The 20,701-nt window shown below is 37.6% G+C and overlaps 1 protein-coding gene across 5 annotated transcripts in view; it reads right to left on the bottom strand.

Moving 5' to 3' along the window:
* Positions 1-2,571: 2,571 nt before the first annotated feature.
* The window catches only part of NRIP1 (nuclear receptor interacting protein 1), a 114,789-nt gene continuing 96,659 nt past the window's right edge, over positions 2,572-20,701 (bottom strand). For 4 of the 5 annotated variants that reach the window (XM_044442772.1, XM_044442771.1, XM_044442774.1 and 1 more), the window contains one exon: positions 2,572-11,319. In XM_044442772.1, coding sequence (XP_044298707.1) covers positions 7,482-10,973 — 3,492 coding nt within the window. In that variant the 5' untranslated portion in view covers positions 10,974-11,319 and the 3' untranslated portion in view covers positions 2,572-7,481. Of the gene's footprint in view, positions 11,320-12,287; positions 18,366-20,701 lie in introns of those variants that run through there. The other variant, XM_044442775.1, reaches the window with a different exon arrangement.

Here is a 20,701-nt window from a genome sequence, read left to right as displayed (position 1 = left end):
AGCCTCGGAAGATGGTTGAGTGGATCACCTCAATACCAAAATAACAAGGGTATTTAAAATGCGTCAGAGGCCTAAGAAACTGTCCTGTATTTCTCCCTGTGGTACTGATGCTGCTGGTCCCAGGTCTTCAGCTGGTATTGAGTGCTCAGGCTACTCCGGAATGAGTTCCATATGTTCTGTTGGATCAACTGGGTGGATATTGGTATTGGGTGCCTCTTGAGCTGTCTCTTGAACCCAAGTGCTGTCTTGGGACCAACCAGGACCCTGATGTCAACAGTTGATGAGAGATCCCTCTTGGCAACAAAACGTCTTTCAGATTCAAGTTTTCTCTTGGGATCAACCAAGCCCTGGATATTGCTGTCAACAAAGGCTTTCATGGTTTCCATGCTTGGCTGATTTCCTGGCTCTTCAGCGGCCTGGGCAGAGTAGCCATGGGCAATGCAAATCAGTTTATCTGCCCTCTATTTCCAGGTCTGTTTTGTAAAAACCTGGTAATATGGGCATATGACAATGTGTCCCTCACCCAAACAAAAAAAGCAGTGGGAGTGTCTGTCCATGGGAGGTGGCATTCCTTCCTACAACAGACACTTTCTAAAGGGTGTCTTTGGCACCTTTGTGGTGGATGGGGAAGGCAGAGTGTTGAGAATGAAGAAAGGACTGATAAAAGATGCAAAATGATCATATATAGATTTTACAAGTTAATAAAAACAAAGTTCACAGAGAGATGGATGTAAAAAGGAGGCTGAGTAGGGAACTAAGGAGGAGAAAGTGGTAGAGACAAAAAGTAATAAACACTGAACAAATACTCAAGCTGAAGAGAGAGCTGTTTCCCCTAACATGGAAGTGGTCAAAAGGAACTGAGAGAGAGGGACAGGGAGGGAACTGAGAGGGAACAGGAAGGGGAGAGGCTTTCACCCAAAGTAATGTGTGATCTTCCTTACAACTGGCTCCATGCAGGTGCAGACCAACAGGTGTGATGCACAGAGACCTCGAAGAAGACCATGTCAGTCCACTGTGGTATTCTAGTTTGACTTTTACCATTTAGATTGCTTCATTTATTGTCTGATCTATGTTTAGGATGGAAGAGGACATAACCTTAAAAAAGCAAAACACTAAGTTACAATATTTTTCATGTTCATGTTTTTACTTTCAATTTGTGTGCTGGATTGCCTTTACTCCTTGCTGGGTTTTGTCAAGCTTTAACATTACAGATTTTTTAAAATTTATCCTTACATTGTGCAAAAGGAACCTCCAGTTACTGGACAGTCTAAATGTGTAACAGAAATAAATGTAAATTTTTAAACACTGAGTTTGACTAGCATACACAGTGATGCTGCATAACACAGAATCCATTACATTTATAATCATCGTTACACAGGGCATTAATATATGCAAAATATTCATAATTATGATCCATGAAGAGAGTCGAGCTGCAGCTCTCCTGGTTTTTGAACTAGAACTTTGCTCTCGGATCACAGCTTCTTTTTGGAAAACAAATGCCCTTCTTGAGCTCACACAGCTTTCTAAACTTTTGCCTTTTTCTGGTCCTCACTATGATAGTCATTTGTTATTGCAGAAAGCATGAGCATGAAAAAACCCTTATTTCATGAATATTAGGATCATTACAGAAACTCCTCCTTACAAGATGTTCAGTGCTGAGCTCATTTGCCCATATGCATTGCAATGAACTTGACACTTTTGGGTACCAGAGTAAACCAATTAAGTACTTTCAAAGGGATATAATTGGGTTAGAGAGCATTGTCTAAACTTGTTCCAAATGAGTATGGCACATTACTTGCTGGAACATTACTACTTTGAGAAGCACATGATGATGGAAGCTCATGTGATCAATAAAACAGCCACAGCACTAAGTAAATATCAGTCCAGTTTAGAAATTTGTGAACTCCATGTGATAGTTGCATAAAAGTATGTGAAAATGTTATCACATGGGGTTGCTGAATGGGTGGATTCACATGACACAGCAAGCAATGGTCGTTTCTTGAGCAGGAAAGTTTTTTGTGTGGTCTGAACCGTTACAATATTTCAGCAGGGTAAGCTTGATTTTAAAATTGCAGTAAGAAACAACAGTCTGTTCTATGGTTTTGATACTCCACCATGGTTTCACTGGCTGTGCAAGTCTGGTATCATGGTTTCCACAGTCCTGATATGCAGCTACCACAGAGTCCCTTGGAAAGAATGGCAGCTCAGGAGCTGTTCCTCCCAACTGGAATGTGATTGAATTTCAGGCATGGTGGCTAATAACATGCATGCTAAGAGTGGGAGGACGGAGCAAGGAGGGTGGAAACTATGTCAGCACAGAAACAGCTTGATCATCTGTCAGGCACAGCCAGGCAAAAAACTATGCAGTGTGGAAATGTCTGAGTTGCTTGTGGTGATGCATGAACCCAGTCGCTCAGTCTGCGAGAATTATGCTCAAACCAAGGATAGTTCTATTGGAATAGCAAGTGGTATTCCACATGTAAAACAACAACATGGGGACTTTTGTGTAAATAGAGTTAACATTTATGTTGTAAATGCAGGATGGTACAATAAATAGATTAAAACTACATATTCGATGCATTTTTCTCATTTATTCAAATTTTCTGCAGGAAGTAAACACTGAAAGAATTAAAAAAAACTTCACACTGCAGTATGTACAGTTTTGTGACATCACATGAATAAATCATTTCCTTAAAAAATGAGAACAGTTAAATTAGTGAAAACTCCACAACAAAAGATTGCATAAACCCCATAATTCTTATGCATGGCAATGAAAACCAGTATTACACTATTTAACAATACTATAATAGAATTTCAGTAGTCTGAAATGGAATCAAAAAGTGAATGATGCTTGCATTTGAGGGTAGGTGCCTTTTTATGTTTAAAAAGAAAAAAAAGTTGAGTTTTTTCCAGACCCTTTCATTCAAAGCACATTCTTTTACAAAGCTAAAATACCACAGCAGAAGTCATGTCCAGAAACAAAATGCAGTTATGTTTGATAAACATCTGGTTGACTTAAGACATTTTTGCCATTGCAGAGATGCATAGGGTCCCCCATGCATTTTTCATGCAGCAGGTAATTACAATTTAAATAAAACATTTTCTATACATTCTTTCAGACTTGCAACTGTATACATACATGCAAAAAAATTTAAACCTATGTGATCATATATACACTTAATACATGGAATATACATAACAAAAAGATTAAAATGTTTATTCCTTTGCATTAGATAGAATACAAAATATGTATTTTTCATTAAAGAAACCACTATTTACATCACTTTTTTAAAAACCAATTTCAACATGTAGGTGTAACAAGTCTATGTATTTACATATTTATACATACACACATATATATAATATAAAATATAACTTGCCAGTTTACTCAACTATGATGCAGCCCAGAATAAACTGGTAATATCTTGCTGTCATAAGTGACAGCTTTATCACATCTGACTGATGGTTGGGGAAAATGAAATTATTTATTTTTAAAAATGTAAATTAAACAACTTTATAATTTATTTTTTTAAAAAATATATAGTTTAAGAAGAAAACACATGGCTGATTTCCTGTTAAAACTATTGTGTTCTACCTTCAAAAGATGAACTACTTCTACTGAATTTTTTTCAGGGTAATCCTAAATCTGTTTACTTAATATCAATGAATTCAATAGGGGTTATTCACAAGCAAGTGTGCATAGAATTCCAGATGTGCATCTCTACTTGGAAGCAAGATCCACTGTCCTCAGCGAGGTTTTGTGATGATTGTGTTTGCCTTCATGGAATTGTGAAGAAAGAAGAGACAAATGTTGTGCTCTACCCCAATTCCCACATTATTCCTGTTTTAGATTATAAAGGAAGACGACATCATACTTTTAACTGCTGGCCTTATTGTAAAAACTGTGAGTTCGTTCATGTATCAACTACACTTTCCATTTTATTTTCCCCACTATGTAAAGCTGAAACTATGAAGGGTGATAGAAAAACCAAGTGTTTTAATATGCTACAATCATATAAAAACCAGGAGGATGGAGAAAACCTGATAGAAGCAAGAGGGAAGTGAGAAAAGTGGAATCTTTTCTCCCCTAGTTTATTTGCTTGAAGTCTATTACCTAAGCCTTAGTTGCTGCTGCTTCCAGATGACTTTGTTACTAGAACAAAGCCCATCTGAAAGAAATGCACTTGAAAAATAATCTGCAATAATATAATGTACAGATACATGTATCTACTTATGCCTTTTGCTCAGATCAGACACTCATCTCCTACATCATACCATACAGGAGCAGATCAAGTTCAGCTAAGCCCATAGGTATACCACCACCATGTATAACTTGATCCTGTATCATCTTGATTACTTATGTGATGCATGCATGTCTTTCATAGTGAACTATGTAACAATGCTACAACCAAAACATAGCTTTGCAAGTCTCCAAACTTGCTTAACTGCATATCATTGGCTAATTGGCTGAGGCTGCTGATTTGCATATCTACAACCTTTTGGTCCAAAACACATTTGCTCCCCAACTCTGAGATCTCTGCATTGAGTAAGCAAATGCTTCGGATGGGACAATGTCATTCAAGGGTTTGCAATGTAGAATATAATTTTGTGGTATGTCTGTCTTCATAGAATAAACACAACTTAACTGATATCTGTGAACTCTTAAAAATCAGTATAGCTATGACCCAAGGAAAAATATATAAACTGTCAATTTCTTTAACCTCTGTGTTTAATAGGTTACAATCTATTGGAACATCACTTTATAAGATTAGAGTACATAAATGTAGCCTATATGATTATGCTCAAATAATATAAGGTAAAAATGTACTCCCTGACAGTTAGGATCCCAAGGGTATGGATCCTGATGGGGTTGAAGCCCCATCAGTGAGGGTGTTCAAGGATAGGCTAGACATGCACATGAGAGGCATGTCATGAGCAGAGCCGGCTGGAGCTGGGGGTCAGACCAGATGGCCCGGGAGGCCCCTTCTGATTCACTCTGTCTCTGTGTTTCTACATGCATAGGTGAAAGCTCTATTAGCAATTGGAGTGGAATGACTAAAGACTGCAATACAAAAAGGTCTCAGCCAATTTTTTTCATGCCATTTTGCACTGAATTCTTTATCTAAAGACATAAACATTATCTTCTGAGTAAGTTACAATCTGGTATTCCTTCTAGGTCTATGAGCTCACATAGCCTTTGGTATGCACACATTATTTCAATAAAAATAATAGCAGTAGTGATGGTGGTCGTGGTGATGCTGCTGCAAGGTTAACAAATTTGATAAAACAAGTACCACCTCCTTTAACAATGACTGCGGCAAACAAAAATAATTCAACATCATTACAATGATCAAAATACCACACATTAATAATTTGAATGTGTGATATTTGAATTCTCATTTGCTATATTTAAATGCTATAGAACAAAATAATGTATACGCTGTATAACTGTCTGCTCAGCATTAAGTCCCATTTAATCTGATGGGCTGATACCTAAATAACATTTACAACTCAATCCAGGTTCATAATGGACAGAAATTTATGAAAAATATGAAGTATTATCCAGTTAGCAGTAATGTACATGCTTACCCTTCAAAATTAATGGAAGGCTTCAACTATATTTGATTAGGTGTCAATAACTTTTTGTTGTTGCATAGTTATTGTTGTTTTTAAGAAATTCACAGAATATTCTGCAGAGTAGTAAAAACTGTTAGAAATGTTACTATGAGTAACCAAACATTCCAAATAATTAGCGTTTCACTTTCTTAATTAATATCCTGATTTAGAATGTGATGTGTTTCAAGTCATTGCAGTAGGCAGAAATTTATCTAAAGTGAAATTTAAGGCAAAATCAATTAGTGTACCCAGAAAATCTTTTTGAGGATGGGAAAAAGAAGGCTGTTAATAACAGTGAGGATTTTTGGCCAGTTGCTCACACATTGCTATTCATTTATGAACAGGATAGTCTATTAAATGAAAGCTTATTTTCAAATTGGGAAAGGTCTACTTGTTGACTTCACCAATTTCTCCAGACCTAATGATGTGTTAGGATAATGTCTTGACTAGTATCTACACTGAAATAAGTATGGGTTTTGTTCGTTTGTTTCATGCATTCTTAAAAGCAATTTTAAAAGTGTCATTCCACTCTTCCGATCTATAATAACCCCTTAATTTTGGAATATTAAAAGTTAATGGCCTATGCATAAACCAGCTAAAATTGTTACATATTCTAAAAACACCTCAACAACATATTATTTTTCCATACTTTAGCAGCGCTTGTGTTGTACACATGCATGGACTGATGAGAAAAGAGACCAAGGGAATGGATTAACCATTGTATTTTCTCTGTTTTATATACAAATCAACACTGATTCTGGAAAACTGAACTTTCTCTATGCGTTAATTTCACTGGATGACTTGGCTGTGTGTAAATGAAGAAGCATGTGAAACTGGGTAAGAGACTTTTACTGTAAATCTAGCTTTATATAAAAATGCAAAGTCATAAACCAAATTTTATATTTATTCTGGCTGAGTGTCTTGGGAAGGCATTTTCCAAATGCAACTAGAAAAAGACATAATATAGTTCTTGTGGTTCTCCCAGATATCAAAATGCAATAAAAAGCCATTTGGAAGCACTAAAAGTTTCATTTTGATACATTTCTCTAGCTAATACTGATGAAATTTAAAGTACAATGAACAAATCTCTTGGTCTGAATGTTCCATTTATATAAAAAAAATCACATTTCATAAATGTATGAAAAACACAAAATTATACTGTCCCAAAAATCAGAATTTCAAAAATGAAAATATATCATGTATGAGCATGAAATGGTGTACCACTGTAAGTTGTATATTACATTACATTACATGCTAATACCAGTGGTTCAACTAAGATCCTTTTTACATTTCTCACCTTAGTTTCTGTTGCTTCTGTGATTGTTTCTGCAATAGCCCAGGTATATCCAAAAAATTCTACCCAAGTGGTTCAGTTCCTTGCCATATGCTAACTCCAATGTTAGTTTACGCCCATTAATTTCAATGAGTCTACTCTAACACTGGGCATAATCCATGATTACAAGGTCCTTATGAGGTCTGTGGTCCATTGCCTGCATGATTTAGACATGTATGAATAAGCTGAATTACATGGGACAGAATGTTCATACTTTATGAGACCATTGTGCCAGGCTTCTAGTGGCGGAATACACTGTGCCAGGAAAATTACAGGCCTCTATCTCCGATAACAAATGTATCACGGGAATTTATAGAATTAACAGCTCATGAAGATACTAGTGACAGATTTCCTGTAACACAAAAATAAAAAATAAAGAACTGCATGTATTTATCAGCAAAAAGTTCCTCAAACAAAACCAAGTTTTAGTTATACCATGCTTTTCTCAAATCATGCTAGTTTTATACAACACTATTTTTAAAAGGGGAAAAAACATAAACCTGACTCTGTAAACACTTCATAGAATTATAATTTACTCTGGTTCTTTTTTTATTGTTAACACTTTTTCTAAGAGTCCATATACTTCTCCATTCACATTGTGTTGAAGGGACACCTTATTATTTGAATGGCTACTGTATGTATTTCTTACATTATGAAATGGTATTTTACGTTCTGTCGCAGGTGACATTTCTTTCTTGCATGTGACAGCCGATGCATTTTCTGTAAATGCATCACTCCAAACATCTTTGCCGTGTGCTTCCTGAATGTTAACAGAACTCCCTCCCTTTTGCAACATGTAATACAGTATTGGATTAGTTTTGGTCAGCCTTGGGGAGTCTCTCTCATGTTCATTTTTGTCTGTATCTGTGATAACCCACTTTATAGGTCCCCTTTCATTAGGTACATGGCAAACACTGAACTGGTCACATTCCGGTTTTGATGATAAAGTGCTGCCCAAGTGTTCTGCAAAGGGAGAATTAGCAGGACTCTTCATTGCAACTGAATACTGAAATGTTCGGTGATCCAAACAATTGCTTTGTTGACCAGGATTTGCCACTACTGAATGTACTGAAGCAACACTGAATTCAGCTTTCATATTTTTGTTTCCTTTATTTTTACCATCACTTATGGTTGAATTATTCCTATGCTGAGACATGTCTTTTTCACAATTTTCTGACAGAAGCAATTGTTTCAATACATTGAATCCTTTGCTTTCTTTAGCCCAGCTCCTGCTCTCAGCTTCGTTACTTGGACCATGGCCTGAAGAATATTTTAATTCAAGATCAGTTCTGCTAAATTTAAGTTCTTTCTGGGTAAGCCCAGTTCCATACAAGGCATCTGCAGAAGACTTAGGATGGTTTGCAACATCAGATATATTACTTTTGCTACTTTTTAGTATTTTTAAAGGCCCTTCTGAAGGCTCAGAATGCAGTTTCCTCTTTTTTGGGATTGTGCTCTGAGTTTTTGATTCCACGAATGTCCGTTCATTATTTCTGTGGTTCCTGTCAAATTCATCTGTGGGGTAGCTATCTTGATTCTGTCTCAGCAATCGGCTTAGAAGGCCATTCTTTGAAAAAGAAAAGTCTTGAGGTGAAAGGGGGTTGGGTTTAAATTCCTCTGGTGCTGGAGACGTGGCTGCATTTCTCTCTGATGAATGAGCTATTCCATGAAACTTCTTATTGACACTTTCCCTTATTTGTTGTGCATTTGGATTCTGAAGGGGGTTTAATTCTTCAGAAGGTTCCGCTTTTATTTTTACAGTTAATATTTGTTCATTCAACGTCTTTTCTGTCACATCTTGAAAATTCTCTTCTTTTGAAAGAATCCTGTCTTTTGTTTTACTCATAACTTTATTGGAGGTTCCCAGAAGGAGCTGGAGGACAGTGCGTCTTTCAAGCAAATTCTGGATTTCTGAACTGGGAAATTTTTGTTCTGTTGGTAGACTCTGACTACTGAGTATTTTGCTTTCCTCGATTGTACTTGATGTGTTAGTAAGCAGGGAACTATTTAGTCCATCTATCAATCCTACTGGTTTTTCTGTATTTAGAAGCATCATCTGTTTGCCTGTTTGCCTTTGCTCATCCATTGACATGGAAGACTGCATACCACATTGGGCTAAGTTCTGCAACAGTTTACTTGCACTAAAAGATGAAGATGTTTGTACAGTTTCTTTTCTGTTTTGTTTATTTCCTTGAAGTTCTTTGTGTACTGTAAGATCTATCAAATGCTTAGAGGCTGGATTAATTAGTCTCTCAGGCTGTATGATGCAAGTGTATGGTGGTGAATTATGCTTGATCAATAAAGGAGAATGATGTGAAAGGTTAATAGGTGAATCTGCTTTTGTAGTAGATAGCAAAGGGGGAGTGTTTATTGGAGTAATTCGATTTGTACCAGAGCATTCTGTTACAGGAGTTCTGTTACCCATTGGTAAACTGAATTTTGTCACATCAGATGTAACTAATGTTCCCTCTGTTTCCATTATTTTCTCTACATTGTCTTCATTTTTGTGGCCAAGTAATAATTGAAGCAAAGTTACTTTCTGATGTGGATTCAGTTTTGCACTTTTAGAAGAATCTTTCTCTTCTGTGTGTTCTAGGCATGGAACTTTTGAATCCCAGTTATGAAGAAAGGATTGGGTTAAATTATCTAGAGAAGTGGTCTGTGCAGAATCTATTTTATTTGCTTTCTGTTTCAAAGATAAATCTATAGGAAGACAATTAGAATTGGAACTTTCATCATCACTACTGTCATCTTCTGTAAAACTTGGATTATTGTCAGAGTACTCATCAACAGTAGTTGGTGTGCTACTCTCTTCAAAAACACTAGCTCTTTCATTCTGTTCATACCCTTTTGTCTGCTTAGTGGCATTGTGATTTTTAAGGAGATGGAGAAGTAAACTACTATTGGTAGGTGGTTTCAAATGATTTTTTTCCACTGTTGCTTTGTAGCCTATGATTTTGGGAGATGAATGAATTATGCCCATAGGACTCTGAAAATGTGTCATATTGCTTTTGTTGGCTATTGATTTGGCTGATGATCTTACATGACCATTCAGATGGCTTTCCATTCCTTTAGACAGCTTGAAATGACCAACATCTTTTGGAATACTTTCTTTTAATCTTGCCATAGCAGCAAGTCTCTCACTTGCAATTTGACTTGCATTTTGTGCTTTCAGAGCATGTTCCCTGGAATACTGTTGCAAATGTGCTTCACTTGAAAGAAGCAAAGCTAGCTGGCTACAAGCCACACTGGGTTTAGGAGATGTAGCAGGACTAGACCTTTTTTCCACCATGCTCGCAACAGCTTGCAACCTTGCAGCACAGGACAGTGATTCATTCATCACCTTTGGACCACTCTGTCCTGCATGTGAAGACTCTATAAACCGATCCTTAACCAGGTTTGTTGTTAGCTCAGGCAGACTTGTCTCCAGCTTTTCATCTTTTGCTTTGCTGTTCTTCAACAGAGTTTTTAAGTGACTGGATGCAACACCATAGCACCTTAAGTCTTTTTCAACTTGCAGAGAATCATGACTGAGGGAATACCCTTGTTCCTTAAGAGTCTGCCTAATCTGTTGTGACAAAGCAACACTCTGAAGCCTAGAGCTGAATGACTGAAGCAAAGAGGCCAGTAATGTGCTATCCTGTTTCCCTTTAGGCACATTTTCAACCATTCCAGCTAACAAAGCTTCTTTTTTTCCATTTAAATCCACAATAGAATCAGACAACCGTCTTCTCTTTGCAGCATTCCAGTCTTCAGAAGACTGTAACAACCTTGCCTTTTTGTGGTGTAGCATTCCAGAACTTCGATGCGTAAGTGTGCTAGGGACTGGACCATCTCTCTGACAGCTGGGAGATGTATTTCCAGAAACCTTGATGTTCTGATCCTCTGCACCAGACTCACCAGACTTTTTGTCAACTACAGAACCGGAACCTCCTGTTGCCTGATGCATTAGTAATCCCTCTAGGTAAGTTAGAACAATGGAATCCTGGTGCATCTCAGAGACAAGCTCTTCTCCATGAGTCATGTTCAAGACAAATATCCACAAAGGCTTCCTTTTTATTTACTTTAATGTCTAATTTGTTATAGGTGAATTGAGATTCGGCTTAATAAGGAAGTCTAAAGGCTTCTACACAACTGGATACAAACTAGGCGCAACGATCCTTGAATGATGCTTCCTTTAAGTCTTTGTAGAAGGCTTAAACTTCCATTTCTATCCATCTCTGTTGTACTATATGCTTGCATTTATGCAGATGAACAAAAAGGCTTATTTATACCACAATTCCAAAGCAAAAAATATTTTCTTCTATAAACTTCAGGGATCAAGTATTTCTTTTTTCAGTCTTTTGTCATATATTATGCATGCTTGATACCTATAAGGTAAGAAAAAGAAGAAAAAGATCAGTCACAATATTCAAGGCATATCTAGGGTATGTTCTATTTAATCTTACAGGTGGCCTAGAAGTAGTATAGTATAGCAGTATAGAAGTAGTATAGAAAGAAGGAGATAGAAAGACGCATCCCAGAGCTGTACAAACTTGCTCAGCTTAATCTTTCTAAACATTATAATAACTTTGCACTTTCTTTTCTTAAACAACATTAATTGTTCAACTTTTATTGAGCACACTAGCTGACAGTTTAAAAATGTCCATTAGCTGTCAGTATCTAGGATCTAACAGAATCTTCACCACTAGCTTCCGGCCCTTGCCACCTTCACTGTATTTTAGAAAGGAAATATTTAGGAAGATCTCTATATCATATTCCCAAGTACATATGCATTAGATACTAAATGTATTTATTCTATTTAATGAATCCTTCAAGAATAAAAGCAGAAGAAATGTGCTCAACAATAATTAAAAATCCAGTTTGGGGTTTCCTGGGGGGTAGTGAAAAGGGTCAATTCAGAAGCTTTCTAAAATAGTTTTTTAAAAAAGTTGCAGTGGATGTGCATGTCCCTAAACTGTCGTGTAGTTCGGCAAGGGGCGGCATAGAAATGTTTTAATAAATAAATAAATAAATAAATAAATAAAATAAGTGATGAGAATGACAATGAAAATACAAAAGTAATATTTTATAGCAGTTTTCTAAACACAATTCACAAACTGAAACTTAAATACTAAGCACATGTGCTAATGAGCTATCCCCATTAAATATGGTAGAACTCATGTTAAAAGGCAAATTCTATGGCTGACAATGGCTTGCTGGCAGAGTTCCTACTGAAAGCTTGGGAAAGTTTTCTAAGGTTGCAGTGGAGAATCCACCTTTAGAAGGTTTTCCCTTCGGTTTCTCAGCTGGCATGTTTTTTTCTGCAGCTACTGAAATTCCAAAGACATAAGACTACCTTTGGTGCAGGTGTTAGGGGCTGTTCCGGCGGACAGGTAGGTACAAGGCATTGCTAGCTTCCAATAATCCAGGTGTTGCCTCAGCCCACCTCCTTGTTGAGAAGCCAAAGAGACTGTTTGTGAGATTGCTGAAATTGGTTGTCTAAATGTTCTTGATGAGGGAACTGCAGAGCCTAACCTTGCTGCCACACTCCTCTTCTCTCAATTCGATGTCTAACCTTCAAAGTTTAGAATGTTACATACAGTCACATAGTACTGTACCCTAAGTAATCATGCATAGAATTATCCTGTAAATGCTTTTTTTCCATTCTATTATGCAGTATTTTCAAATAGTTCCTTTTTCTCATACTGCTTCCATCGTTCAATACATAGTTCATAGTTCGTATTCATTTTTAAAATCTTGAAGTCTCATATATTAGCATGTAGTTTAAGATTAATATACTCCAATTCAGTTGTAACATATCCAATAGTCAAGAAATGCTTAGTCTATTAATAAATCGGTGTCTGTCACATGTATAAACATTAATTAACTTGCTCTAGCAGATACTTAAAGAATACTAGAATCTTTTATCACTTAAATATAGGAAATGAGATAAAAGTCATGATAGTGGCATGCCAAGTACCATGGGCTACCAGTCATTCTTGCCAATACTCACTGAACACCTAATGAGTTGGCACATACCAGCCAAAGAGCGATCTTTTGAAAATTGTTCCTCTTCCATTCATCACACAGAGCGGCAGGAATAGTCAAAAGACTGCTATAGCCAAAAACCTAGATAATGAGTTTAATATGTTGCTATTTGGAGTTTATTTCAATAATGTTTTAAATCTCCCACTCATTACAAGATTCACCCAATTTGTATTTTCGATTCTTATGCATCCACTTATTAGTTATATGTTTTAAATTGTGATGTATGGTATGTTGATTCTTTACAAAGAATAGAACAACCATAAGATCAAGTACACTGAAAGAGATAGCAATACTTCAATATATATTTCAATCTAGCACACCGTCAGTTCTTTTTCAGTTCCCAAAACAAGAATTTCTCAAAGTGGAGTGTGTGACATATTTGCGAGTCACATATGTGTGTCTGTGTGTAACTTAAAGATGTAAAAGCATTTGTAGTAAAAGTTGACAAGACCTTATAACAAATACAAGCAATGTTTTGCATCTTTAAGAAACAAGAGATTTGCATATACAGAGAACTAATAGCAATGAGAACTATCCTTTCTTTTCCCAGAAATATAAGCAGATTCCTAGGAACCTTTGGTGGTATATCCTACAACTTAGAAACCTCATTTAGGTGATAACTAATACCTGAATCATAAATTATTTACAAGAATATGAAAAGAAAAAGCCCAAAGAAAGTCAAGCTAAAAAGGAACAAATTATAATCTCATCAATAATATGGTATGGAAATTTCTGTTTTTAGGTATGCACTATTTCATAAAATTAATTATTAGCATAATCAACAAAAAAAGAACCAGTATGTATAGAAGTGTTAAAGAGCTACTTAAAAATATGCCACTTGGATTTCCCTGCTAATCTTGTGGATTTGTGCTGAAGTCTGAGATGTTAGTTTGAGTCTTAACCAGAGCTTGTTACTCACATTCAATACTATGCCTTTTGCAATCAACTGAGAGTTATATGAACATCATTTTGTAGGAGATTACAGAAAGTAAATGAATACTCCAGTATTTATAAAAAATTAAAACAAACAGGTGCATAAAATGGCATTTTTTTCCTAAGATGCACGTTAATGGATAAATAGAACTGCTTTCATCTTAGCTATTGTTATAAAGCAGCTGTTGACTATGGGAAAGTGATACTTGCTGTTTTCTATCTTCCCCAGTAGTTCCTCATGGGTTTATTTTCTACATTGGGAACTGAAGGAAAAGGAAATTGAGAGCAAGACAACACATGGTTGTCTTTGATGGAAGCTGGCATCCCAGCTAATGAAGGGGCAGAAAGTGAAGGTCAGGAGGGAACAAGATGTCAGTCACGTGGAGATCAAAGGATCCTACTATCTGAGGCAGGCAATGTCAGGTTTCAGAATGGCTGCAAATGTAGCGATTTTAGAAACAGGATGTGGAGAAGCTAAACTAGATGAGATTGATCTCACTAGATTATTTGCCAGATTCAAGCAACAGGGCCAGGCTGAACTGCATTCGCTTACTGGTCATTTGATTGTGATAGTCAGGTTTATAATGCTGTTTATACTCCATAATAACATCTACCTCACCATGATATGATTATGGATGATGGAGGGAAGCTGCTGTGCATTACAGAAACCCGAATAAGTGAGCTGGGCAGTGTCAATGTGACCTAGTTTTGCCTGCCTGGGTATTCAGTTCAGCAGCAAACCAGGCGGGAGGTTCCATGATCCATAAAAATTCCATCTTACTTGTCAGCCACCCATTGTCATTTGACCTTCCAGAACAAGGTGTCTGAAGTTGTCTCAGAAGTAGTTTTTGAGAACTCTGAGATTCCTGATGGACCTCACCCAGCCCTGTGGCCTTAACAGGGCTGGCTCAACATTTCATGGTCTCCAACACAACCATGGGATCTGACACTCAAGTAGGGTATATCCTTGAATCAGGCTTTACTCCAGGATATAAGGGGGATGGTCTGGATATAAATTACCCCACTGTTATGGTCAGTCAACTTGGTCTCATGGTGCTTGTCCCTTCTGACAGATATAGAGGAACTTTTAAGGTGGTCCTTTCCCAGAGATATACTAAATCTGGTGGATTCCTGAAAGCTCTGAGGGATTTCCTAGTGGCCAGGTATTCTGCCAAGGATGCTGCCATGTCATGGAAGGATGAGGTGTGAAAGGCCATGAACATCACTAAGTGCTGACTTTAGCACAGTGGAATTCAGATAGGTTTCTGGTTTATCAGGGACTTCTAGACAATGAAAACAGGTTAGAATGTGGTTGGAGAACGGGTGCAACATTACCATGAACAGGGCAAAATGTGTTTAAGAATACATAATTGTGCCTACTGTGTGCCAGTGAAAGCATCCAACTGAATTTTCTTGAGTTTCAAAATTCAAGACAGCTTCATGCCAATGAATGTGCTGTGGTGGTTACAGTGTTGGACAGGGGGCACGGGAGTAGTAGTTTCTACAGTGGTTGACTTTCAGCTAGTCACCCTTTCTCACCCTAATCTATCTCCGTTGTTAGGCACATACAATGGAGCTATGTAAGCTGTCTTGGGTTCCTTATAATAGGAAAAAGGTAGAATATAAATGCAATGTAATACTACTACTACTATTCATACAGTGCTATTCTGATATCCAACGTATTTTCATGTCTTGTGGAATCAGTGGTTCATGCACTGGTAACCTCTTGATTAAACTACCTAAGTCCTATGAGGGACTCTTCTTGCATCTTCTTTGGGAGCAGACAGTGGAGAATAGAGCAGCTCAGTTCCTTGGAAGGAATCTAAATTTAATAATATGCTTATATTTAAAGATTGCACTTTGTATTAGCTATGAAATTATGTTCAACGTCCTGTTCTTATATAAGGCTCTGAATACTGCAGAACCAGGATATCAAATTTCCTTGGCATATATATCCAGGCAGCCCTTAAGATGCTCATATGAGGTCTTATTGGTCTCCCAATCAACTGAATGTCACCATGCAATATTACAAAAGTGGGTCTTCTAAGGAGTGGCGCCTGCTCTCTGCACCAGGTTCCCATATACAATTCAAGAGGCAGAAACTGCAGCAACGTTCAAATACCTGTTGAAAACTTATCTAAACAGACTTTCCTGGTTTGTAATGGATTGTGTCAGTAATTGTTAGCATCTATATTCTTGTTAGCATTCTTTGTGAGCCGGCCCGAGGCTTTGTTGCGATGGGGGTGGCATAGAAATGTTTTAAATAAATAAATATATTTCTATTATGTTTTTAATTATGTATCATTTTATATTGTAGTATGTATGCATAAACTGCTTAAAGATTTTATTAAAGTCACTGGTACCAAAGTTTTATCAACAAACAAACAGGAGGCACCTGTGGGTAGCACAGTTCAACCTGCAATTCCTCTAGTAGGCATATTGTCTCTAGAATCTGTCTCATTTGAGAATTCCTGAGTCTTTACACAAGGGAAAAGAAATCTTTGCATATGGTGATTGCTGTGGGCATGTGTGTGGGAAAAAAGATAGAAAAAATGTAAATTAAACAAAAAAACTTGCAAGCATACTTTGGTTAAAGAAATGAGAATAAAACTAGTTCTTCTGCACTAGGAATTGAAACAAACTGAAAACAACAGCAGTCTTTTGTCTAGACTGTATTATTACTTAAGGAATTTCTAGATATCGACCCTATTTAAAATAAAGGTATCTGAATTCTATTTAAGTCATTTTTATAGCACTTAATAGTCAGGGCCCTCTGGGTGGTTAACATAAGTTAAAATTAAACAAAATTTAAAAGGATACACAAACAAAAAGAATTTAAAAGAATTTAAAAGAACAAAACCATAATTGCGATTGTTATCATTTAACACAGAAGCACAGCAGTAGTATAGAATAAAATGGAATATATAAAAGAACGTTTACAAATTTATTAGAGTGCTGGGAAAATAAAAAGGTCTTCTGCTGGTACCAAAAACAAAACAAAGTAGGTGCCAGATGCATCTCTCTGGGGAGCTTATTATAAAATTGGTGTACCCTCTTCCTGGTAGCTACCAGCATCACTTCCTTTGGAAGGGTCCCCCAGGGAAGAACCCCCAAATATGAGCTCAGAGTCTCGGCAGGTACATATGGGAGAAGGCAATTCTTCAGATAACTTGGCTCCAAGAGGTTTAGGGCTTTGAATGTTAACATTACCAATTTGAATTGGGCCTAGATTTCAATCAGCAGCCAGGGTTGCTGGAAGAGAACTGGTATAAAGTGTTCTCATAAGCCCGTCCCAATGAACAGTCCTGCTATCCTGTTTTGGATCAGCTGAAGTTCCTGGAATGTTTTCAAAAGCAGTCTCACATACAGTGCATAGCAGTAATTTAAACAAGCAGTAACCAAAGCATAGACGCCTGTTATCCAGCCTCTGTCAGTCCAGATAGCACTGTCACTGGTATAAAAGTCTGAGCTAATACAAAGTGTTCTGTGCAACAAAGTCCACTTGTACCCTAAGTGACAACTCTGGGTCCAGGAGCACCCCAAACTATAAACCTTGTTCATTGGTGTATCCCCATCCAGAACAGGTTGAATATTACCCAAACTGGACAAGCGAACCACCCAATAACAGCACCTCCAGCTTCTCTGGATTGAGTCTTAGTTTGTTGACTCTTATCCAATCCATTGGTCAGACTCAGATTCAGAGTGACCACTGTCTTACCTGGATTTGATGAAAAACAGAGGTAGAGTGGTTATTTGCATATTGGTGGTACCTCAGCCAATACCTCCAGATAACTTCCCCCTGCAATTTCATGTAGATGTTTAATAGCATAAGGGATAAAATAGAACCTTACAGTAATCCTGCAGGGAGGGAGCAATAATCTCCCAGCACCACCTTCTGGAATTGTCCAGCCAAGTGGGAGCAGGACCACTGCAATACAGTCCCTCCTACTCCTAACCAAGCCAGCCTATCCAGATTGATACCATGGTCAATGGCATCAAAAGCTGCTGAAAGGTCTGGGAGAATCAACAGGGTTGCACTCCCCCTTTCTTTCTCACAGCAAAGGTCATCCCACAGATGACCAAGGCAAGTTTCCATTCCAAAACCAGACCTGAAGCCTGACTGAGATGGATCCAGAGAGTCTGCTTCATTCAAGAGTGCCTGGAGATGCTCAGCTACTACCTGCTCAAGCACCCTGCCCAGGAAGGTGATGTTGGTCACTAACCTATAATTAACATACTCTGGGTCCAGATTTGGATTTTTCAGGAGTGGCTTAATTACACCCTCTTTTAGAGAGGCTGGTATCACTTCTTTACTCAATGACATGCTCATAGCCTTCTAGACTAAAGTAGAATGGGGGCCAAGGGTCAAGAACAAGTGGTGGGCTGGGCTTGACCAAGTACCTTGTCCACATTCTCAGACTTCAGTAACTGAAGCTCATCCAATAAAACTGAACCAGACCATGTTCTGGATGCCTCTGCTAGTGGAACCACATCACATTTAATCTATGACGAATCTGAGCAACAAAGTGCTGTGCAAATTTATCACAGTGAGCTACCAAGGGCTCTGCGTTCTTTTCTGGCCCAGAACATAACAGGGATGATCCACTTGGAAAAGTCTGCTGGACGACACTGACAAGATGCAATGCTAGTGGGAAAGAACTAGCTCTTTGCCACCCTCACCACCACAGAGCAGGCTCAATAATGAGCTCTAACCTGTGTTCAACTGGACACAGCATGTGTTTTCCTCCAGCTTCTCTAGCCACCTTCCCTCCTGCTTCGTTGTCTAAAGGACCATCTGCACCCATATATACCTACCCTCCCCCTTAGATCAGCTCAAGAGCTCTTTCTACAAGAACCACCCCTCAGGGAGAAGAGAGGGGTGGCAATTAGGTGAATGGCCCTTTCCAGTGCTGCTTCCCATCTTTGGAACTCCCTCACTAGAGAAATTCGCCTGGCGCCATCTCTATTTTCTTTTCAGTATCAGGTGAAGACATATCTTTTTAGGAATTTTTTTTAACATTTAGCCTAAATTCTGTGGCCCTTTATAATTGATTGTATAGATGTTTAAATTATTATGTTTTAATCGGTTTCTAATGTGCATTTACTCTGTTAATATGTTTTACACATTGTAAGCGCCTAGGAAGGCCTTGGCAATTATAGGAAGCCTATAAATACATGTAAATAAATAGTCCTCAACTCAAGTTTGTACCAAGGAACTGGCCAGACTTCGCTCAAGGGAAGAAGGTGCCTGGAATCATATCAACTACCCATTGCATCTCTGCACTTCACAGAGTGACCTGGATTTTGACAGGAGCACCAGTCATACCAATGAGAAACTCCCCCAGTGCCCTCTGGAAACCATTGGGATCCATTAGCCTCTGGAGGCAGACCATTTTAAAAGGTCTCCCTTCCTTACAGAGGGGGCAAAAGAGCCAAAAGTCTAAAGCTCGGTAGGGAGCGATCCAACCCTGACAAGGGGTTGTGATGTTATTTCTGTTTTCAGATCACTATCTTCCAGTTCAGTCAAGAAAACCAGATCAAAGGTGTGTACTTTTTCGTGTGATGGGCCAATAACATATTGAGACAGCCCCATGGTTGTCATGGTGGCCATGATGTCATAAGCCACCCCAGATACAGTCTTACCCTGAAAGTTAAGATCCCCCATCATCCCAGGAGTCCTTAACATCAAGATTTTTACAATATATACAGTTTACATACAAAGCAACAACAGTTAAACATGTTAAAAATAGAAAATACAACATGTCTGTTTATTTAGAATCAAAAGATTAATACCCTCAAGTGAAGCATTAGAATCAGTGAATAACCTATTGGGAACACCTGGGTTTCTATATGCAAATTTATTAGGCGATTAAAAATATTTTTGGAGAAATTTTTATAAATAAAACAATTATTGAAATATGCACTAAATCAAGGTAAACACATTCCTCTCTTAAAAACCAATCTGGTTCTCAATCTCACATTTTCTGTCATTTAAGAGGAATCTGTCTACATATGTTAGTCACAGAAACAGTGTTTGGCAACTATGAATGAACATTTGTTCTGTCAGGCAAGGCACAAATTGCTCTTGCCAGATGTCTGAAATAATTTCATGTAGAAGGCTTTTAAAATTAGGCCAGGAGCCTTGTGCGGCCCTAGGCCTGCAGGTTGTTCACCCCTGCTCTAGCTGATTTTCTCCTTCTTTCCCACCTCCAAAGAACCTCTAGGTCAGCCCAGATGTAAGACAGCAGCACAGTTTGTTATATGAAAAGTTAACTTCCATGGAGAAGTAAGAAAAGAGAAAAATCAAAGCAAGCATTTCAGACATTACACTTTTGTGAAAGCAGACTTAAGTGAACCAGTTATGTAAGTGATGCCATAATATATGAAATAATTATCCTCTTTAGACACTGAAGTTACTGGTTATCTAAATACACAAGTGGATAATGTCATTTATTACACTAGAGCACTCCAATTATCAAGTCAACTATTAATATTTGTAAACACTGCTTTAAAACTATGGTCCTATTATTTCAGAAGTTGCAGTAAATGTTCTTGTAACAGCAAGTAATGTCAATTATATTGTCACACACAGAACCACCTTTTAACATGTACATTTGCTTCCAATTTCCAGACATTTACAATGAACAGGATTAGGCTGAAAAACCTATGCTACTGTCTCAAATTATCTTAACTCTAGACACCATTCTGAGTAAAGAACTGAAAATAAATGTATTACACTGGATATTTAAGTAGTTTAATACAAAGTCTGCTATGGTTGCAGTATATACA

This window comes from Varanus komodoensis, unplaced genomic scaffold, assembly GCF_004798865.1.
Source record: "Varanus komodoensis strain SLA01 unplaced genomic scaffold, ASM479886v1 scaffold4, whole genome shotgun sequence".
Classification (NCBI taxonomy): Eukaryota; Metazoa; Chordata; class Lepidosauria; order Squamata; family Varanidae; genus Varanus; species Varanus komodoensis.
Note: the sequence above shows the minus strand (reverse complement) of the source record. Positions and strands in the feature narration are given on the sequence as shown.